We start from the raw sequence: 22,702 nt of genomic DNA on the forward strand, positions 1-22,702 counted from the left end.
TCTACTAAAAGCAAGTATGTGGAGCTTCTTCCAAAGCTGGCATCCATGAAAAATCCTAAGAATTGCTACTCTCTTAAAGGAGGTCTCTGTGTCCACAGATGCCTACATTATTCCACAAAAACAATCCATAGCTTCAGAAGAGGGTCAGAGGTGAATGATCATTTCTGGAGCTCCTGTGTGCTGCTGTGCGCGTAATGCCATTCACCTCCTGGGGAAAGTTAGGAGGATTTAAAAATAAATATTTTTAGTAATTGGAGAGCGTCTAAATTAGGTAAAAAGTGTTGGAATGTATAAGTAAGCAATGTATATAAGGTAGGGACAGTGGGCAGGCAATCAAGTAAGAGATTCACTGTGAATCATGAACAAAAATGGTTTGGTAGGTTTTTCTCTTGTTAATTTGGTTGTTGGATTTTTGTTCTTGACAAGCCGGGAAGCAAGGAGTTGACAGGGAGGGAGGAACACAGAAGGCAGGAAGATGAAAATACAAGGCTGAGCAGGGGAGCGCAGGGAGGTAACTGAAGAGTCCTTATGAGCAGGGACACATTGACTGATTCTGTGTGGCTCCTGATGTCAGACCTGAGAGTTAACTGGAGATTATGAGGATTTGGATCCCTAGAAGAAAGAAATGTCATAACCAGCAGATCTGCTGAGCTGCCCTGCAGGAAAACCAGCCCCCTGTCCTGTGAGGTCTCAGGAAGAGGCTGCACGATTCTCTGTCAGGGACTTTTTTTGCTTTGTATCGTTTTTGATATTGGGAGGTTGACCACATGACTATCAAATCTAAGATCTGGTGGTTTGGAAATTCTGTGCCTCTACTCAGGCACCTCCCTTAGCCTAGAATTTCTTTTTTCTCATTCATAATAGTCTTTATGTCATTTGGAGTTTGGTTGTTAGTATTTGCACAATCCTGTTTTCTTGGAGGAGCCCATATCTGTTAGCCTCTGTACCTTGTTTAGTGCCTGAAACAAACAGAGCTCCATGAATGCCTTCTTTTCACTGAGGAGTGGGCTAACGATTTAACTTGAGTATAGGGGGATGAGGGGAGAATTTGGGAAAGCTGAACCGGAGATAACTTTTATATCTACAACCAGAGAAACAGGCTGCACTCCCGTTCCAGGTATCCTCCTGCCCTGTCTCCCCAGATCAAGGTTATGAAATCCACAAGCTAATGAAAATGCCTGGACTTGCTGTTCTGTCCTGGCAAGCCCAGGCAGCCATAGAACCTGGAATATTCTCAACAATATTTAAGCCAGCATGGACAGTAGCCACAGGGATGCCAAACTGGGGCTGGCCCAGGAAAGCCGTGGACAGAGCAGCAGGAGCTCGCTGCTGGCTGGCCCAGCAGGCTAGCCCTGCCCTTTCATTGACAGCTCAATAAAACAGCCTCACAGTTCCCAGGATTGTAGCTTCTGGCCGTGTTTTTCATGTGACAGTGGTGTTTTTTGTACCCCTTCGATGGAAGGATAAGAATGAGTGTGTGAACGTGCCTGTATAGGGCTGAGGAAAAGAGCATGATATTGGATGACATTGTTTTCATAGGTATAATGTGACATGGATGTGCCTTCCTACCTTGGCTACTACCTTTAGTTGTCTCCATGCAACTCAGATTAGGGAAATTAGGGCAGGATTTCAAGGATTAAAATGTGAGTTTTTTAATAGGCTTATGGTAGCTAACCACACTTCTGCTCACTCAGCTAGGACTCTGTCTTCCCTGTCTTCTCCCTCCCCTGTTTTCCATTGATTCCCAGGCACCAATAAACCTAAGATGCCTTCACTCACTTCTGTGACCTTCCTAGATATGTGGAACAAGGAAAACCATATGACCAAATGGTGGTTTTCTTGCTATCTTCCTTGCACTGTTGCGTTCTGCCTCGATCCTGCCATTGTTCCCAGGAAAGCTGACCTTCAGATTGACAAACATTGTCCAGCTGAAGACCCTTAGTGGTGGCAGAGAAAACAGCCAGAACGCTGGATATCTGGCTCCGAGGTGGAGCTGGCACCTGTCACTCCTGGCTTGCCCTTCTGTTCTCCAAGAAGCAGTGTGGAGGGTGCCCAATGGGTAATACATCTGTTGTTCAAAACTGTGCCTGGGAAGCAGAGGCACTTGCCTCTGTCTGACAGGCATGGCCCTTGTGCCAGAGAAAGCAGAGAGCAGAGGGGAAACCACTCGGATATGCTGTTGCTAGGAAGCATAGATGTGTTTGATGTTTTGATTTTAGCAGTATTGGAGGTTTGCCTTTTTAATAACATGAAAAACTATAGGTTTTTCTTATATCAAATATGTGCTTTATTGAAAATGTGTGGTTAAAGCAGAATCCTCTCATCAAATCCTTTTTTTCCACCAGTCATTAAATTAAAAAAAATTCCTCTGGAGACAGGAGAGGAGTGCAATAAGTTCAAAATGAAAATGACAGCAGAAAGTTTCTTGCAGAAGCAGCTTAGTTCAGAGGTTGTTATGGCCAACAGCTCCCATGGCCTTGGCCGTATTAAGCAGTGGCCACAGAGTGGGAGCAAGGATGGAATTCATGTCCTTCAGATATCAGTGTCCAGCTGTCCAATCCTGTGGAAGCTGGGAAAAGGTCATGAGGTTACTCTCTTTCACTCTTTGAATGATTCACTGAATATTTACTGAGCTGTGTGTTCACGGCACTGTGCTAGGGGGCTAGATAAGCCAGACACAGTCCTTGTCCCCCAGAAAGAAAAGAGATGATGTTTCAAAGGATCTGTGCAATAAGAAAGGTATGAAGGACATGGGACTCTATAGGGAGTGGCTAACTTTTTGGGGGCCACTTGGCAAGCACCACTGAGGAATTTGAATTAAGTCTTAAAGGATAGACATTAGATTTTTCCAGTGGAAAAGACCTGGAAGTACCTTCCAGTCAGGAATAGCCAGGTGGATGGAAGTCCACGGGTTGATGGGACATCCTATGATTTGGTAAAAGAATGAGTGGGGAAGAAAGAAATGGAGTTAGAAAAGTAGGCTGAAGTCTAGGCTGCTAGGAACCTTGAATTTGATGCCAAGAAGTTTGAATTTTTTTTGTAGGTGCCCAATCAGAGGTGAGCTTGATCCTAATCTCAGTATACCTATAAATCCCTCTAGGAGGACAGAAATGGATTCCCTGCTGCTAATGGAGCTGCACTCTTGGCAGCACCATCTAATAGCACTCTCTTCAGTGATGGTGGTATTCTCAATCCACTCTGTCCAATATGGGGGCCATTGGCACCTGCTGCCATTGAACATTTGAAATGTGGCTAATGATACTGACAAACTGAACTTATAATTTTATTTAATGGCAATTAACTTAAATTCCAATTTAAATAACCACATGCGTCTAATGGTTTCTGGTGTAGAGTTTTCAGGAGGCAGTAGCTGTAGTTTGATGCGGGAAAATAGTTCTGAAGGCTTCTCTGCAGATGAGTTGTGTTTAATTGGATTTCAGGGAGGGAACTGACCACAGGTCAGTTCTGATCCCACTACTGTGCCGAGTGCTATGAGGAACAGGGTTAAAACATGCCTTCAAGGAGTCATTGAAACATGACACACAAACATCAAACATTGAGAGAAGGGAGGTAGTGGATGTGTGACAAAGCGCTGCCCAGCCTGGTGCCAGCTCCCTGGGCCCCTGCAGCAGCTCTGGGCCTTCTCTTGCCCTATTGTGGCACTGAGCAGCTGTGTTAACCACACAGAACAAGAGTCCTACCTGAACCCTGAACCTCTTGGCTGCCAGGCAAGATGCCAGGAGTGGAGCAGATGAATCAGGAAACCATTTCTAGATACATTAATTTGAAGCTCCTGTGACAGACAGTATGCTTTAAGGGGATTGCAGGGGCTTGATTCCTTTGTTATTTTGCCAATTCCGTTACAATAGAAACCCAGTCAGGCAGGCACTCTTCACCTGCAGAGCTTTGCTGGAAAAGCTCAGAGTAATGCAACCTGTGTTTTCCCACTGGAGCACACTGGGCAGCCATGTTTCCTGACCAACTCACCATCAAACAGAACATAAATGTGACAGAACAATGTCATGACAGCTGAGGTACCAAAGCCATAAATCTCAGTCACTCCCAGAAGTGATAAAATTCTGCTACTTATTCTATAAAATGAATATAAATGTAGACTATGGGTGCATACTGATTAAGAAAAGGACAACGATCTTCCATAAACACAGAAGAACTCAACTTCACTGTGTCATAAATTAGATTTTCCTCACACTGAATTATGAAGTGTGATAAAAATGAATAGTTGAATAACAATTGTTTTGTCCCTCCCTAAAATTTGAAGTGCATTTGAAGATGCTTTTATTTTTCTCTTAATAAATTCCTTTGTAACCAACAGGAGCATGCAAAATTATTCCATTGTCTATTCCACCACCACATTAGTAGACCAATGAAATGCAAGTGTGAGGCAACGCAAAGTGAATCCAGCCGAAGTCTGTATCAAGAGGCTGCCAAAATACAGATTGGGCAGATTTTAGCTGGAGGAACGTTGAATAACTAAGACCTACAAATAGAAGCTCTCATTTACTCCCATTCTTTACTTTCCCACTATCATTCTGAAATTCTGATTTCAATATTAATATCTTTCATGATATTCTTTTGTGTAGTATTAAAAGTAAACTGTGATGTTTCCCTTTTTAGAAAAGTGATATGTATTCACAGTGCCTGCCTGACTCTTTGGGTTTCTATTGTAAGAGAATTGGCAAAATAACAAAGGAATCAGGCCTATGTAGAAAATACAGGTAAGAAAATTAAGGAGAACCACAATCCACCACACCAAGCTGTCCGTTGGATTTGGTCATATCTGTTTTCAGTTATTCTTGTTTTCATTGTGTGATGACACGATGTTGAAACACAATTTTGTTATCCTTCTCTTTTTTTTCAGTTATTCCTTCCCAAACATTTCCTCATATTTAAAAATATATTTCCAAAATATCATTGTAATGGCTGTAGGGTGTTTCATCACAGAAATCACCTGAATTTATCTAGCTGGGCCCTTATTATGGACAATTTAGGTTATTTCCCTTTTCTTTTTCTATTTAAATAGCATTGTGATGAAAATTCCTAGGTTTGAAGCCTATATTCACAGGCATTACTATTTCGTTAGGTGTAAAATTTTCATCAGAGAGTAAGAACCTTTCTCTGGGCTGTGTATAAATATAATTCAGTTGCTCTCTAGAAAGATCTAATGTAGTTACTGTGAATATGGGTTCTGAGATCAGAAAAAAACAAGGTGTCGTCCTAGGTTTGCAGTTCTGGATCTATGATCAGCCCTGTGACATTGAGTAAATTACTTAACTTCTTCAAGCTTCAGCTTCCGTATCTATTAAATGGAGCAGTGAAAATCTCTGCCTCATAGCCCATTGCCATGTGGACTGGAGGAGACATTCCCTGAAAAACACTCTGTGTAAAAGCTGGCAGTTTCACACCACTGCCAGCGGGGCAGGGGGATGACTGCTTCTCCATTCTGTCACAAATTCTGTTCATTATTTTATGTAAAAATCATCAACTTGATAAGTGAAAAACAACATTTATGAATTTTAACTTCCGAGACAAAACACATATTTCAAGCCTATAAAAATACATACAACATTTTCAAGTAAAGGTCTGGCTTGGACAAATATTTTTCTCTCACACATTGTTCTCCATGAGTGGTTGATCATATAAAAAGCTCACATCTTCCTTAGTTTTACAGAACGGCATATCATTGATTGTGTCTGTGGAGACAGAGGGACCTGTCTGTGGGTGAGGTGGAGTATATGTACATAGTGGTTATTCAATGTGTGCTTAAAACATTTTCTCTCAACAGTCTCAATGATTGGATTTAGCTGTCTATAATTTATCTTCAATTGTGTAAATAGCTTCATAAGACAAGTAGAAATCAAGAGAAAAGGAAAGCATTCACTAACAATCCCCTTACCCAAACAAATTACATTTTATTTGTTTATTGTCCATGGAATTTTACAGAATTACAGTAGACATTCACTCAAATCCGAGGACACATTTCCTCACACTGAGACCAGCCTTTTCCCATATATGTGCCATCATTTTACCAGGTCCATGAGATGCCGTTCCATCCAGGTCTTGGCAGTGGGAGCCGTGTATACAGAAAGAGACCCACCCCCATGGGCCAGGAGAGAGGATGGGGAACAAATTCTACTGGGAAAGTGAAGTAGGAATGGGATTAGAGGTTAGAACCTGGGGCAGCCAAAAATGTCGCTGTGAAGTCTGAGCGTAAATATGATGGGTGTGGGTTATTCTGAAATGAAAGTTGAAACCACAAAGGGAAATGACATTGAGGGAGATTCATACACTGGCATTTAGATGCCATTTTAAGGACAAACTTTATTTGGCTTCTCTTTGGAATTCCAGAGTCTCTACCCAGTGTAAAGACAGCACTGTGTGTTTAATGCCTGAATGCATTTGCTAGTGAAGGTGATTTCCCAAGATTTCTGTAATAAAAGTGGGGAGAAGTATTAAGAAATACAATCTTGAGCCAGGCACAGTGGCTCATGCTTGTAACCCCAGCACTTTGGGAGGCCGAGGTGGGTGGATCATCTGAGGTCAGGAGTTCGAGACCAGCCTGGCCAACATGGTGAAACCCTGTCTATACCAAAAATACAAAAAATTAGCCTGGCCTGGTGGTGGGCACCTGTAATTCCAGCTACTTGGGGGGCTGAGGCAAGAATATTGCTTGAACCCAAGAGGTGGAGGTTGTAGTGAGCTGAGATCGCACCATTGCACTCCAGCCTGGGCAACAAGAGTGAAACTCCATCTCAAAAAAAAAAAAAAAAAAAAAAAAAGTACAACCATGATTACTACAAAGAAAGAAAGATCTCTTTTTCTGTCCTGGTTATCGTGTCTTAGGTATCACTCATCAAATAATCTCTCAGTCCTTGACATGGAAGGAGGCTCTTTAGGTTTTACATCTGTTCCTCTTTTGTCCCTGTTTTTTCCTGTTTCCCAAAACTGTGCCGTTGAGTGTTGGGCTGCAATAACTTTGTGGGTTCACTGTGGGTCTGTTGCTCCTTGAATCTGTTTTTTGCTGTTTAATTCCTGTTTAGAGCAGACAGTGTGTCGATTTTATACCCAGAGGTAGCTGACTGCTCTCAACAATCAGTTGTGCACAGGTCCCGCACCATGGGAAAATGACATTATAGTGTCCAGTGGCAGTGTCATGATCACTTTTCAAGATCCTAAGTGCAGCTTGTACTCTTGGATATTATTTTTTCTGTGTTCAGCCTTGAATAGCTTCTGTGAGGAAGGGAGTCTGCTGAACAAGGTTATGAAAAATATAAGGATAGTTTAATTTTATTAGTCTTGGAGGCCTCTTGCATAAATGTTAACTGGAAACTGTTAGGCAGTAAATTTGCTGAAAGAAGAAGATGAGATTGTTGTGTAGTATAATAAAAAGGACACTACTTTCAAAGCTGGGAGATATAATTTAATTTGCTCTTTTCCACTTTAAAGTGCTGACTTTGGGCCCATGTATTTATTTGTAAAATGACCCCTTCATTTATGGAACAAGAAACTGTATTATGCCTTGTTTACCATCCAGTGACAGGCTCCGTGTGAAAGCATTTTGTAAACTGTAATATTATACACTAATGTCTTTGTGGTCAACATGTTTAAAAATTTGTTAGTTTGCATTTCCATTCAATTTATGTCCTGGTCCATCATTTCCATATTTCAGCTGCAGAGACCTTGATTCAATTCTGTTCATCTTGCAGTCTAATTAGAGACCTGAAATGTTTGCTTTATTTAGAATTTGTCACTTTACATTCTAAAGAATGAAGATTCAGTGTTCCTTAAAAGACTAAGATTCTAAGATATTACAGAAGTGAATTCTAATTGTCTGTCTTCAGAAAGCCATGGGATTTTGTGTTTTCATCAAGTTGGTTACCATTTTTGGAAACATTGCAGTAAAGTCTATTAGTTTTATATCAGTGCTCGTCACAGGATGGCGATGGTATTCCAGTAGGGTAGCCATTAGGCGCATTGGGCTATTTATATCTAAGTTAATTAAAATTAAAGCAAATTAGAAACTCGGTTCCTCCATTGTGGTAACCACATTCCAGGTGCTCAGTAGCCAAATATGGAGAGTGGCTTTGCACAGTGGAGATGTTAGAACATGTCTATCCTTACAGCAAGTTCTATTGGATAATCTTGCTCTAGAGGAAAGGAAATCTAATATCACACTGTTCAGAGGTATCCAGCACTTAAGTTCCACGCAGAATTTTGCCAATTTAGATTTCCAATCTAAAATAGCAAATTTTAATGGGCCAATCAGGTTTTCCCATCTACGACCCTTTCTGAAGTTATATTTAGGGTGTTTATGGTTTGATATTTTTAAATGTTTCTATCTCTCTTTTGGGTCCTATAGGTCCTGTGTGACAGACATGTGTGAATGTCCAGTCCATAAAAACTGTTACTGCGAGTCATTTTTGGCATATACCCGGGCCTGCCAGAGAGAGGGCATCAAAGTTCACTGGGAGCCTCAGCAGAATTGTGCAGGTAAGAAAGTCCTGCTGGATCTACCCATCAAAAGTTTACTGCAATGCCCAAGATGGCAATGGAGGAGACTTGTGGATGCTGACATGAGTGGCCACATGCCCCCTTGCCAGAGGAAAATCCCTTCCAGTAGCCCATTTGGATTGCTACTTGATAAAACACAGGGACTTCCCACTGGGCAAGGTAGACAGCACTTAAGATAAATGCTTTGTGACAAGCATATTTAAGCAATTTAAAGATTTCCACTGTTGCAAAATCCTCTTGACCTCAAACTACCAGCTGGATATACTTAGCTCATGGGTGGTTATAGCTGTGGCTTAGGTTATGTGTGAAGCAAAGGAGATTCGGGACAATTACAGTCATTTAAGGTCTTCAGGATAAGCAAGATACTTTTTTTTAGAGATTATTATACGAAGCCTAGTAGAGTTTTTTTCCCCTCTGAGAGATTTCTATAATAGTTGTCGCCTCAGGCAAGTAAATTAGCTTATTTGATATCTGTAAAATGGACTTCTTTATTCATCCAATAAATATTTGTTACAAAGTGGCTAGGTACTGGGCATTGTGCTGACACTGGGTACTTTCATGAGTATAAGAGATGAAGCCCCAGTCATTGACACAGTGGCAGCCTAGTGGGAGAAACAGACAAAAACATAACTCTACAATAAAAACTTACAAATTACAGTAAGTATGAGGAAGGAAACAAACAGGGCAGAGTGATAGAAAACCATTGGAGAGGGCTGAGATGGGATGAAGAGGGAGGCTTCTCTACAGATGATATTCAGCCTAGCCCTGAAGGAGTGAAGGGAGTGAAGGCAAGCATTCTATGCAGAGGAAACATGTTTGATGGCATAGGGTAGGAGAAAAATTGTTAGCATGCTCTCAAAGTGGAGAGGAGCCAGTGTGGTTTGAGCCTGAGGTGGGCTAGGGGAAGAGGGGCGCAAGAGGAAGGTGGAGTAGGAGCGGTAGCTGAATCACGCAGGACTTGGCAGGGCTTTGAAAGGAGTCTAGCTTTTATTCCAAGAGAAGTGGAAGCCTCTGATAGCTTTTAAGCAAGCCTCTTTCTGCTTTCCAAAGATGAGCCTGGATACTAGATAGAGAATAAATTGGAAGGGGACAAGATTGAAAGCAGGGTACTAGGCAGGAAGCTATTGTGATAGTCCTGGTGAAAAACTGATGGTGGCTTGAATTAAGATGGTGGCAGTGCATGTGGAGAGGAAGGGAGAGAGTCTAGATTTTAGAAATTTGCAGTTTTACAATAATACCTGCTACCTAGTTACAAACGTTAGTGATATATGCTTGAAGCATCTCAAAGAGTGTCCAACTCATAGAAGATGCTCAGTCAAGGGTAGCTGCTGTTGTTATTTAGATTTGAAGGAGAAATGACTGAATAGTTGTCACCTAGTTCAAGGATTGGCAAATTTTTGTTTTTAAAGGGCCAGATTTACCTGAAATAAAGAGACTGGGATTTTCAGCATGCTACCCTAGTCTTAATAGCCTTAGCTCACATCTCAGAAAAGAAGGCCACCCATGCCACTGCTGACTCCACAATGTCTACATTGGTTGAAGATAAGAGTGGTCACTGGTTAAAAGAAGCATCAAGAATTGCCTTGAAGCTGTGATTGCAGTGTACAGACATTGCGTTCACTTAGACCTGTGAGTTATAACCTGGCTGGACATTGGAATCACCCTGGGAGCTTAAAAAATAAACCAGGAACCTAAGCCTGTGCCCTATGCCCTGATGTCTTTCTTCAACTGGCCTTGTGTACCTTTTAAAACTCCCTAGGTGATTCTGACCTGCAGCCAGTGTTAGTTTGTGTGTTTACTTGGGTGGCTGTGGGGAGGTAGGATGATGGATTTTTGGGGGTTGCTGAAGCTTCCTCGGCTGCCCCTTGGTGCAGTCACTAGTCTGTGTTTTTTGAAAAGCACCAGAGCCCTTTCACCTTCCTCTGACTCCATTTTGGTTGCGCCCCCTCCTCTGCAAACCCAAGTCCAATCTTTATATCAGAGTTCACCTTCCACAGCAAGTGTGCCGCTCTATCAATGCTGCCCTTCTCAGAGAAGTATTGGTTCGATAAAAATAATTCACTTAAGGTGTGGCTGAGGCTGCTAAAAAGTGAGGCAATGGTCCACCTCTAACCTAATGCACCAGTGCTGGGTGGAATATGTGAGGGTGAGGTTTTTGAGGAACTGGGTCCTTCCAGCCATCTTGAATACTCCTAGCTCCCTTTATTTTGAATCCCCTTTCCCTTGAATTTACTGGAAAAATGAATAAAATAAATGGAGTCAAGCTTGATCCAGCCAACCATGCTGGTATAATGCAGGGCTCAGCAGAATTCTATTAATTTGATTAGCTGTGGTAGTGCTGTTGTTGGGATCATATTAGATACAAGATATATGATCCTTCTCTTCCTGGCCCAGAGCTATACTTAGCACCGTTTCAGTGCACACGTTGCATTTGAGGACTACACATTTCATGTCAGCATCTTCATTTCAGGGACTGAGTCTCTGGAGCTAAAATTACTTTTCTAATGGAAAAGGAATATGGCTCCTGAAAGATTCCATTTACCTGTTCTTAGTGGAGCCATCTGGGTGAAGTATAACTCCATCGAATGAAGTTCAGTGGGAGGGGAACGTTTTAGACACACACATTCTCTCTCTGTCACATATACACACACACATACACACACGCACACACACATTATGAACTTCCACAGACTGACAGTTGGTACATGAAGAAATAAATTTACACAGATCTGTAGCATCTCTCAGTAGATTCAGTTCAGATTCATGTAGAATACTGAACACTATAAAAGCCCTCTTTACTTGTTTTTAGCTCCCAGGTCCTTTGACTCACAACAGCACTTGAGGCCACATAAGACAAAAAGGAGAAATCTTCCAGAGCGAAAAGTTTGGAAGTTGAACATATAGGAAGTCAGCCAGGCGAGAAACTCTAAATGAACCAGTGACATTTTAAAGTCCAGCCTGGATTTTAACACTGTCATGACTATAGACACAATATGTGCCCACCACCTATGGCACAAAGGACTAATGGAACCCTAATTTAGCATGGGAATTACTAAATAAAATGTAATATGCTAAGGGCTATAGTGAAAGTATATAAAAGTTTAATAATAATCATTTATATTACTAGTCACTTTTTTTAAGCACTTCCTTTCCCCCAAGGACTATATTAGCATTTTATATTATATTTTACCTTGATAATGCCCATAATACTTAATATGGTAACATTATATTACCCACATTTTACTCAGAGGGTCATTGAGACTTACAATAGTTAAGTAATTTGCTGAAAGTCACAGAGCTAGGAAGCAAGGAAGCTGGGAGTTGAACCCAGGTCAGCTTGCATCGTTGCCCCGTCCTTAATCATTATGAGAACACAGAGACCCAAGAGCACTGTGGAAAAAAAAGAATGCATATTTATGTGCTTATATTAGTGTCAACTAATTCATCCAAATATGTATCTAAATCTTAGTCACCTTAGTGACTTTCCAATTTCTATTTGTTTGTTCCCTATCACTGGTGGTTGTTACTCGGTACCTTCTGACTCTAAATGTGTTGTGATCTTGTCTGCTGTATGTTACATTGTCATCCTTAGCAGAATGTCTGCCACCTGCCTATAACTGATACTAATTGTCACTGCACATTCAGTCATACATTTTATACATGGAAAAGGTGCTGGAAACGTGGGTGTTTTTGTCTTTCTGTAGCATAACGGATGGTTTGCTGGGCTATGTGAACAGTTTTCTTCCTCCTCGTTTGGCTCTGCAAACCCCAGATGGTTCTAGCTCCTTCCCTGCAGCAACTCTGCCCTAATTATATACACTGAGTTATTTCTTGACTGACTGGATGCCTCCTGTAAAAGTTCAAGAGATAAAGTCAGATACTGTGACCTTCAGCACCCCATAGGGGGATGTGGAGACGGTTGAGTTCCAGAAGGCACATTGCCATGCTGATTGAATGTATTGATAAAGTCGGCACATAATGTTTTTGTGTTTCACCTATAGCGGTTTTAATGCCCCTTTGAGAATAAATGCACTGTAATCCTAACCACTTTGACAGATCCCTGTTTTTTTGTTTTGTTTTGTTTTTTTGAGACGGAGTTTTGCTCTTGTTGCCCAGGCTGGAGTGCAATGGCGTGATCTCGGCTCACTATAACCTCCGCCTCCCAGGTTCAAGTGATTCTCCTGCCTCAGCCTCCCTAGTAGCTGGGATTACAGGCATGTGCCACCACGCTTGGCTAATTTTGTATTTTTAGTAGAGACGGGGTTTCTCCATGTTGGTCAGGCAGGTCTTGAACTCCCAACCTCAGGTGATCTGCCTGCCTCAGCCTCCTAAAGTGCTGGGATTATAGACGTGAGCCACCACACCCGGCCATGTTGTTTTTTTAACTATTTAACAAAATAGATCCTTTTAAAATACATGTGTGCCCATCACATCACACCTATGTTTTAAGAAATGATCTTATGTCTTTTACAAGTTTGAAAAAACAACTGAATTCACAGAGGGTAAATGGGGGCTCAGGTCAGTGTTAGTGTTCTAGGATAATCTAAAAGCTGTGCTGAATTGAAGGCAAATCCGATGATGTCACTCCACAGCTTAAAACCCTTCCAAGGCTTCCGTTTGCCAAGGCTTGTGGGGTCATTTGTGGTCTCTGACCCTGGCTTACTTCTCTGCCTCTCTCTCCTACACCTGCCCTCCTCAAGGTCCATGTCTCTAACCCACCAAACCAAGGATCCGCCCTTCCCTGATTAAGCCACAGTGCCTTGCTGTTGCCTGCACCCCTACCTTTGTTCCTGCTGTTCTATGTGTCTGGGAAGCTCTCCCTGTCATTGTCTGTCTGACAAGTTTGCTCACTTGATACTTACACAGGATCCATTCTCTCAAGTCTTCCTTGATCTCTACTCAACTCTCAGTGTTGAGCTAATGTCTTTCTCTCTTACTCTTCCCCTGTACCTTGTTATTGTCTGATGTGATACATCTTATATTTTGCTAAGAATCTATTTACACATCAGCTTTACCTATTTGGTTGTAAGCCCAACCTCCTGTAACTGGAGGACAAAGATGATATCTGATCACATTTTATTCCCCAGGCTTAAGAGACTGCCTGGCACATAGATACTCAGCAGATGTTTATTGATTTAATTTGAATTGAATTGGAGATGGTATTTATAGGATGAAGGATCATACGAGAGAGAGAGATCTCTTTTTTTTCTCTAGTAGTTTTCATTTCCTGCAGTCTACTTTTGACTTGTAGACTGTGAGGGACATACCAGTCCTTAATAGTAGAAAGGTAAGATGCCTTAGAGGAAGTTGAAAGGTAGACTAGAAGAAAGAATTGAGAGGTCAGAGAGAGGAAAAAACATGGGAGACTTCATAGCTATAGAATAGTCAGGGAAACACAAAGAATGTGGTGGGAAAGAAGAAATGCTGCTGAGAAGTTTTTATACTACCAGGAATCCTTGCAAGACTTAAAGGGGAGCAAAGCCTCTAGAGGGCAAGGTGAGTTGAAAGAGGGCAAGGTGAGTTCTGAAAGCAGCGGAGTGGAAAATGAACTCAAGATTGGCCAGATGAAATCCACACTAGGAAAAGGAATGATGGATTGAATATCATTAATATGAAATCCCCATCCAGGAGGCATGCATTGAGCTGCTCCCCCGTGCCTGTCCCTGTGCCAGAACCTTTGGTTACAGAAGATAAGAGTCCTGCCCTCAAGAGCCCAGGCCTCATCGATACACTCTCTTCAACTGTGGGTACTTGTCACAGTGACCTCCAGAAACTTTAAAATCAATAGCTGCACAGGCACCACTGCAGATTCGGAGCAAAAACCTTTAGGGGTGGGCTGAGAAATAAATATTTTTTAAAGGCATCTCAAGAGACTCTTATGAATATCTCTGATTAAGAACTATAGCTGTACTGTAATTAAGGGATTAAAGCAAATAAGCAAATAACTATAACGTTAAAAGTACTGTGGGTTGCAGAGGAGAGAAGGCATCTTGGGGGGATATCTAGAAACCTATTTGAAGTGGAGGACATCTGAATTAAGATAAAACTGATTAGACTGGGATAAGAATCAGAACTAATGGTAATAGATTTCAGAGGTCTCTAACTGGAAGTCAGAGATAAAACTGTAGTAATTGAGGAAGAGAGAGATAGAAGAGAAAACAATGTCGGGGGGAGATTCCAGGAGGTAATGTGAACATTTAGTGCCAGGAAGTGGGTAAAGAAACCCGAGAGAGAGAGAGAGAAGGTGTCTCCAGGAGTCAGCAGAAGAACCAGGAGAGTTCACTGTCATAAGATAAAATGGACACAAAGACCAAATATTTTGCAGAGTGGTCTTGGGAAAATGGGAGTTGGCAAGATGTTGGTGGATATGGACATTAGTGAAAACTTTGGAGGGAACTGCTTCAGTCAAGGGGTGGGTGAGGAAGATGAGCTGTCAACATTAATGAATTGCAGAAGACTAGGCTAAAATGACTGTAAATTCTTCCACAGAGTCTGGAGGTGAAAGGAAGGAGAAAATAAATCTGACAGTTTAGGGAATATTTGTTGTTAAGTAGATAGGAAGAAGATTAATTTGCTATGACAAAGAGTAGGGCAAGTTCTGAAAGAGATGGGGCAGAAAAGAAGAATGGCAAATCCAGGATGGGTGCAAATGACAAGAGGCAGTGAGGGGTAAGTTAAGGGTACTCCTGCAGACGACCTACAACCAACGCTGAAAGAGGATGAGTGCTCTGGGATGGGGAAGTGCTCCAGTAGGGCTTGAGGTAGAAGAGGTTGGGAAATAGTAGGACCTAATTTTACTTTGGAAATAGTTTTCTTCTCAGTTGCTAAAAAGGAATGAGTCTCCGAGTGACTGAAGCATGAATGTAGGGTTTGTTTGCAGGATCAAGTCTCAATCTTGGCTGCTCATTAGAATTGCCAGTGTGGGGCAGGGTCGGAAGGAAAGGGGGAGTGTTTTGTTTTGTTTTCTTAAATTACTGATATCCTGATCCCACCTTGAGGTGTTCTAATGTAATTGATCTGGGATGAAGTCTGGGCATCAGGAAGTTCCCCAGGTGATCCTAACTTCCATTTGTGACCACCATTTGTCTACTGAAGCATAACAACACATGAATACAATTACTCTGTATAAATATGACATTCAGCTTGGATGTTTCCAAATCATTAAGCAAATGCAATGTGTAGGGTATTCTGTTAGTCACTGAGAAGAGAAAAAAAGAGGACTTTGAAAGGATCAGTGAAAAGTCAAAAGATTATCACAGAAGCCTAAATTGAGGGACATAAAGGAAGGGTTATGTCAAGTCAATCCACCCACTCACTCACCCATGTATCCATCCACTCAATCTCCCAATAGTCCTTTGAGTACTAAATGTTAAACACCATACTCCTGCAGAAGGTAAAGAAACAGAACAATGTTCCCCTCTAGTAGCCTAGCCTATATTTGAGTTGGTGTGTGTATGTAGCGAGAGAGAGAGAAAGACAATGAGAGGATGAAACTGATGACTACAATTTCATGTTGTAAATGCAGTGATGGGATAAGCAGCAGGTGCTCTTCTTATCAATCAAGGAACATCCATCCCATCCACACAGAAGAGGTGGGAATTCAGTTGGAAAGGTTGGGAACTCAGTTGAGAAGAATGGAAGATGGGGTGAATGGTGGTGACATTCACCAAGCTAGATAATGGCACCAGATCAAGGCACTGGAGTCCACCATGCATGAGGGAGCCCATTGATGTCATCTGTAGAGAAGAGCAAGGGCACAGATCACAGAACAGGGTAAAGAGGGGGTAGAGGACAGATCCTGAGATGCAAATGGAAAATTCCAATCCCCTCTCTGTTGTGGTTATGTCTGTTTCATAACAGCTTTATTTAGCAAGTATTTATTGCTGGCTTTCATATCGAATGCTCGCCAAGTGCCAGAAAATGTGTGTGCTAGAGATGTAGTGAGGGACCACACAAAACTCCGCCCTCAAGGAGCTTACATTTTAGTGTTGGAAGACAGAGTAAATATGATACGATGTCAGGTAGTATTATGTGTAAAGAAGAGATAAATAGGGAAAAGAGGTAGTGAATATGAAAATGTTATTTTGAATAGGAAGTTACCTTTGAGAAGGCACCTCAGAAAGCTGAGAGTGAGCCAGGTGTAGGAATCAATAAGGCATAGATGATATGGGATGTTTCAATATAAGTGACTAGTAATTAGCTGCTACTAACTCATCCCTCTGCTGGTGTATCAGACAGCAGCCATGTCATTTACCTCTATCCCCAAAGCGTCTGGTACAGGGACTTTGTTCAGAGCAGGTGTTTACCTAGAGTCAATGGTTTAGTTAACAGTTGAGGCAGGGATAAATAAATAATGCGCCAGTGCTTACTGTGAATCTATACAGAAAAATGTTCATTATAGAGTCAAGTAGTTTAAAGTTGGTTTTATTTAGATGTTTTGTTTCATACAACTTGGTTTTTGAATAGTAAGAGCTGATGAGAAGTCATTGATTACTTGCTGGATAGAATGTGCTCTCTCATTTGTTTCTAACCAGTGCAATGGATATTTGAGAAGCCTTCATAGAATTTATTTTATGGTGCTTATTAACTTTCTTTTACTTAAATATGATCAAAGATCAACATTTTGTGGCAACTCTAAATGCATAACTTGAAAGACTCAAATTGAGGCCCGTTTGCTGGCAAACCAGTTCTATCTTTAAATTTTACAATTACACGATTCCTTACCAGGTATTATTCTGCAAACAGCATAAACGGTAGAGGCATTGAAGCTGAGAATGTCTTCCATTGTTATTACTTTTGTTTAAAGGAACTTTAAATGAAGATGGAATTGTTATTGGTGTTCTTGGAGGGTCCCTGATCTAAATTCCTACTTGTGTCAACATTCCTATTCTTGAGGAATGAGGGGCGGCCCCTTCAACTGTCACTGGATGTAACTCAGATGGAAAAGGCTGTGTGTCAGAAAACTTCCAGAATGTTTGCATTATTTTTTTCTGACAAGTCTAGTCATGAATTTTCAGGATCTCTCATAATTCTGTCAAAATCACTTTGCCTCTAAGTCAATAAAGATAGTAAATTGGCTGTGATGTGGCAACATCATCATTTTTATATTGTTTGACCCAGCCAGCTGCTGTCCTCCCTGCAGTCACATATCTGACTTTTCTCTATTTGGCTTACCCCAGTCTTGCTCCAACATGCCTTAAATTTATTAATTTAACACACGATTACATTGATTAAAATATGTCACACATTCCCAATATCCTTGGTAGGTTTTTTCTCTGTGGGTAATTTCATATATTTGAATATTGATGTAGTTGTACAAAATATTCCTATTCATCACAGCTCAATAGCTGAAAGGACTATTTGCAGCAGATGTTTTATACTATTTAGTTATTTGTACAATAACTAAATAGCCTTAAAGATTTTCCTATAGCCTTACACATTTATAGTTTATCTTATCTAAGAATAAGATAAATTCTTGTTCAGATCTACCTGCATTTGTTTTTATAGATGTAGCTGATTCCCAGAGTGTTCGAAGAATGTTGGGTGTTTATCATTCTCTTGTTAAAATGCAAATCTGATCCTGAGCTATGGAAACGTCTATGCAGTGTCATGAGCCTGCAAGAACTGCATCTGGCTGAGGGTGAATTAATGGGGCCTTTCTCCATGTTATGCCTTTGTCTCCTTCTCTTTTTCAGCCACCCAGTGTAAGCATGGTGCTGTGTACGATACCTGTGGTCCGGGGTGTATCAAGACCTGTGACAACTGGAATGAAATTGGTCCATGCAACAAGCCGTGCGTTGCTGGGTGCCACTGTCCAGCAAACTTGGTCCTTCACAAGGGAAGGTGCATCAAGCCAGTCCTTTGTCCCCAGCGGTGACCTTTGTTTCAATCCTTAAGACTCTGAAATCTGGTGACTTTGACACTGAAGCGGAAGAGCCAATGAAGGACTGCAGTATTTGTGTGCCCGATTCTGTAAACACACACACACAGAGTATATATGTGTATATATATAGATATATTCAAAAACATTTCATCATTTATATAAACTATAGGGGGATTATTATATGTATATTTTTTGCTATAAGACATGTATTGTTTCTAGGATCCTAACCTGTAAGCCATTGAACATGTTGTATAAATACACCAGGTGTTTTTAATTTAATAAGGTGGCATGCAGATACATTGGATAGTGTTAACATCACATACATTTGTTATTTTTAAGGAAGTTTTCTAAGAGCCCTCAATTGCCTGCCTGTATTAATTTTAGTTTTGAGTCAGGATTTGTAATGGAGTGGGAAATGTGTTTCTCTGGAGAAGGGCACATTTATCTAGGGGCATTTCAGGTTTCCAAAGAAAGGAATGTATGCCTGGGAAAGACAGCAGGAGATTGGTGACCGGCCCTAATGGTGCATGAAAAGCGAGTGATAGGCTGTTAGAATGTATTAGGTCATGGGCTAACATTATTTCCAAAATTGATTGGCTGGTTGCCAAGAAATATATATTTGTCACTAGGGCATAACCGAAGAATCAAGTGATTTCTTGCCATCCTTGGGTAGTCCTCAAGTCTTCTAATCGTCTATGTGTGTATGATGGATGTGACCATTTATATGTCATGTGTTGAGATTAAAGGGTGTCTGGATGACATGTTAATTTTATTGAGCATGAGAAAGTATTTGAAGAAACTGTTGCACAACATATGATGAAATTTTGATTTCTCTGCATCTCAGAGTAATTTAAGATGGGCAAATCCAATGAGTTGATGTAACCCATCTACATTTTGTGGCTATTTCATGTATAAAATGAAAGGCTTTAGTTATTTCTAGAGGAGTCCCATCCAACACTATTTGGCGACTGTTAATATGTTATAATTATTAGACAGTGGAAAAGCCTTTATTGACTAATTGATTTAACCTCAGTCCAAAGAACAGTCTCTATACTTGCTCTCATTTACTGATAGGCTGCTACTAGTTACCATTTGATTGTCTTGACTTTCGTCTTCAGTTGAATTGGTGAAAACATCAACAAAAACAAAACCCACTGTGTCTTAAAATAAAATGTTCTGCATCATAGTCAATAAAGGGCTTAAGATGTAAAACAATGCATTTTCTCTCTCAAATGTCCTGTGTTATACTTTATAATTAGTTGTATCAACTTCAGATTCATTAAATTTTAACAGCTGTATTTAGTTATAATTTTTGTATCTTACAACAGTATATATAAAGACTATTATTAATAGACAAAAGCAAACCCACATTTTTGACAAGCCAGCATGTTGCCAATGCTCGTCAAAGACATTTATGTTTCTTTTACATTCATGACAGCTAAAGTATTAACTTGGAATTTTTTTTTTTTTTGACTGGAAAATCCCTAGTTGTTTGAATTAACTGAATAAAGTGCAGGGCGTAATAGTGACTGGCTGGGGGCACTGGGCCTTTGTTTTTTTTCATTCCTGTGTTTGGATACTAATCACTCTCGTATCTGCAGCCTGAGGTAGTCAGGTCATTGTTTCAGTGCTGCCCTTGGAAAGAAGACTTTGACTTAGGTGCTTTGGGATCTAAGTGTGGTTTGTGACTTTATCCCCATTATTTAAGCATTTGGGGGTCTCACTTTTGCTTATCTGTAACACAAAGAGGCCATGTAGTATAGTGAGCAGGGTTGAGAATCGGGAAAACTAGACCCCTGCCACTAACAGGCTAGGAGACTTTGGGCAGTAATGGGAGGCACTGAGGGTTTGCAAACACTTTCCTACTTGTAATCTCATTGATTCCCTGCTCTGCCCTGACAGGAGGGGTAGGGAAAATCAGTTGATGTTGCCTGGTGGTTCCTACCTTCTGTAAAACGAACGGATTCCTTAAGATTAGCTTTAAATCCCTTTTCAGTTCACTGTAGGTTCTCCTCTGTGAAAGAGGGCCGCATAAGGGAAATGACGGAGAAGGGAGAATTGTGGATGGTTATTTATAGCTCATGATTCATCCAAGGACTGAGTTACTCTCCCCATGAGGCTAACCGGCCTCTTTCCCAACACTTAATCATGGCAGCCAGGGTGGGTGAATGATGAAAGCTCTTCTGCATGAGCCGGTTTCATCATTTTGGGTGGGTTGATTACAAGTTTGTGTGGCATTCCTTTAGCTGGGGATTAGCTTAATCTCTGTACAATTTTCTCATTTCTAATTGAAGAAGAAAGGGAGGGCAGAGAGGACAGAAAATTACTTGGGTTTACTAATTCAAAGAGCCATCTCTGATGGGAGAGGGTGAGGAAATCAGCTGAATGGTTGGCCTGCATATTCTTTTTTAGGCCACAGGCTACAGCTGAGCAATGGCTTAGTCTAATGATTGGGCACAATGAGGATTTACCAAGTGCTTCAATGAGAGCAGTCCTGTTTCATTCACATGGGATGTTTTCAATTGGTTCTTCAACTAAGCTCTTGCAGAGTGAGATGACTTGAAATAAAAATGTTCTATGAATATTGAATTTGATGAGAAACAAGCACCCTCGATGAAGAGCAAGCATAATTGTGATTCTAATTGCCCATGGTTGGTACTCAGTAAAAGTAAGTTCTTTCTTCTCTCCCTCTGTAAATAGGAATATTTGAGGGTCCTGACCTAAAATTTTTTAGCTGGGAAGAAAAGATATCTCTTTGGCATTGACTAAGAGCAATTTTTGTTAAAACTGTGGTACACTAAGAATCACTAACTCTTCAGGTTGAAGGCCTCACTCATCTTAACTCATTGACTGCTTCCTGACCATCAGACCGTCCTATAAGAGGGCATCTTTCAATAAGAACGAGAAAGACCCAGGAGGTTGACTAGCTTCTCCCAGCTTTCACTGAAACACAGATAAACCATTTCAACTGGAAAACTCTTCCTTTTTATGAGATAGTTCAGACATACAAAAAGGCATAGAGAAAAATGTTGCAAACACCCATGACTGCATTACCCTAATTAAGAAACATAACCTGGTAAGTAGTCAATAAATTTTTCTTGAATCAATAAATAAAACCTGATAAATGCTGTCTCATGGTTGCACAGCTGTTTGTGGATTTGTTCAGTTTGAGCCTGACTGCATTTCTCTTCACTTTGCCACTCTTTGTCTTCACATTCATCTGGATCTGACAAGTAACAAGGACATGAGCTGGAAAGCTCTTGGAGTGGGAGCAGGAGACTGCCTTCAGGGATAGGCGCCAAGATATTTTAATTAGCGATCTCCTCCAAACATAACTCTCAGGAGCAAGCAAAAATAATCTCTGATTCTACATCCTGGAGTACAAGCTTTGCAAAACTTGAGATTTTAATTCTGAAAAATGACAAGTTTCAAGTAGGCCAGAAGGAAACAACAGGGAAAAGGAGCAAATGCTGATGATTATTCTGACGCTGAGTTAAGAACTTGGACATTCATTTCTTTAAGGGGCTCTTTCTGGCTTTACAGTCATGTTGCTACACTGGGTTTATTTAAACCAGTTGAATGACATGAACATGCATCAGATCCATTTTTATGATGGTCCCCTTTCAGATTAATTTGAGCAAGCTAGCTTGGAAAAGGTCAATGTGGTGGAAAAGGATGAGAAATTTATATTTAGAGAAACTTGAAAAGTAGGAAGGTGTTTCAGGTAGAGGGAGAGCAAATCCCCTGGTAACAAATAGCTGCATACCTGGGGCTGCACCATAAAAGGTGCAGGCTGAAGGGCAAGGGTGAAGCTTGTGGGTGTGAGATGTGGCTGGGAGGTGGGAGTGGGGTCTTAGGGGGCTGGGGTCTTAGCTCCTTGTCATGTCACATGACTAGGTCGCATCTGTCTAGGTACTGGGCTAAATAGACTGAGGTGCTTGGAGCTAGATGTCACATCTGGGGAATCTTAGGTCCTGTCCAACTGCCTTGAGAGTGGAGGAGGTGCCAAAATCTCCATCACACATTCTCCACATGGCTCCCTGGTGGGCTGAGGCACCAGATGGGTAGGTCTGCTCCAGCTATGAGTGGTGTTAAGCAATAGAGTGACGGGACCAGCCAGGCCTTTGTTTCAGTGAGATCAGTGACAGTGCAATGAAAGTGGATTTCCAGTCAAAAGACTAGGTGGGAGTCCCCTGAGATAGTCCAGGTGAGAGATGATAAACCCCAAGACCACGAGGTAGGAAGTAAAAAGGGGAGAAGTTTGTGACAGATTGGATGGTGGATAGGCCA

At 41.1% G+C, this 22,702-nt stretch overlaps 1 protein-coding gene across 3 annotated transcripts in view; it reads left to right on the forward strand.

The window, feature by feature from the left end:
- Positions 1-19,941, forward strand: part of BMPER (BMP binding endothelial regulator) — a 249,926-nt gene extending 229,985 nt beyond the window's left edge. For all 3 annotated transcript variants that reach the window (XM_055347544.2, XM_055347545.2, XM_063708108.1), the window contains 2 exons: positions 8,378-8,508; positions 18,225-19,941. In XM_055347544.2, the coding sequence (XP_055203519.1) occupies positions 8,378-8,508; positions 18,225-18,406 (313 nt within the window). In that variant the 3' untranslated portion in view covers positions 18,407-19,941. The remainder of the gene's footprint in view (positions 1-8,377; positions 8,509-18,224) is intronic.
- The last annotated feature ends 2,761 nt before the right edge of the window (positions 19,942-22,702 follow it).

Source organism: Gorilla gorilla, chromosome 6 (assembly GCF_029281585.2).
Source record: "Gorilla gorilla gorilla isolate KB3781 chromosome 6, NHGRI_mGorGor1-v2.1_pri, whole genome shotgun sequence".
In the NCBI taxonomy this organism is placed as follows: domain Eukaryota; kingdom Metazoa; phylum Chordata; class Mammalia; order Primates; family Hominidae; genus Gorilla; species Gorilla gorilla.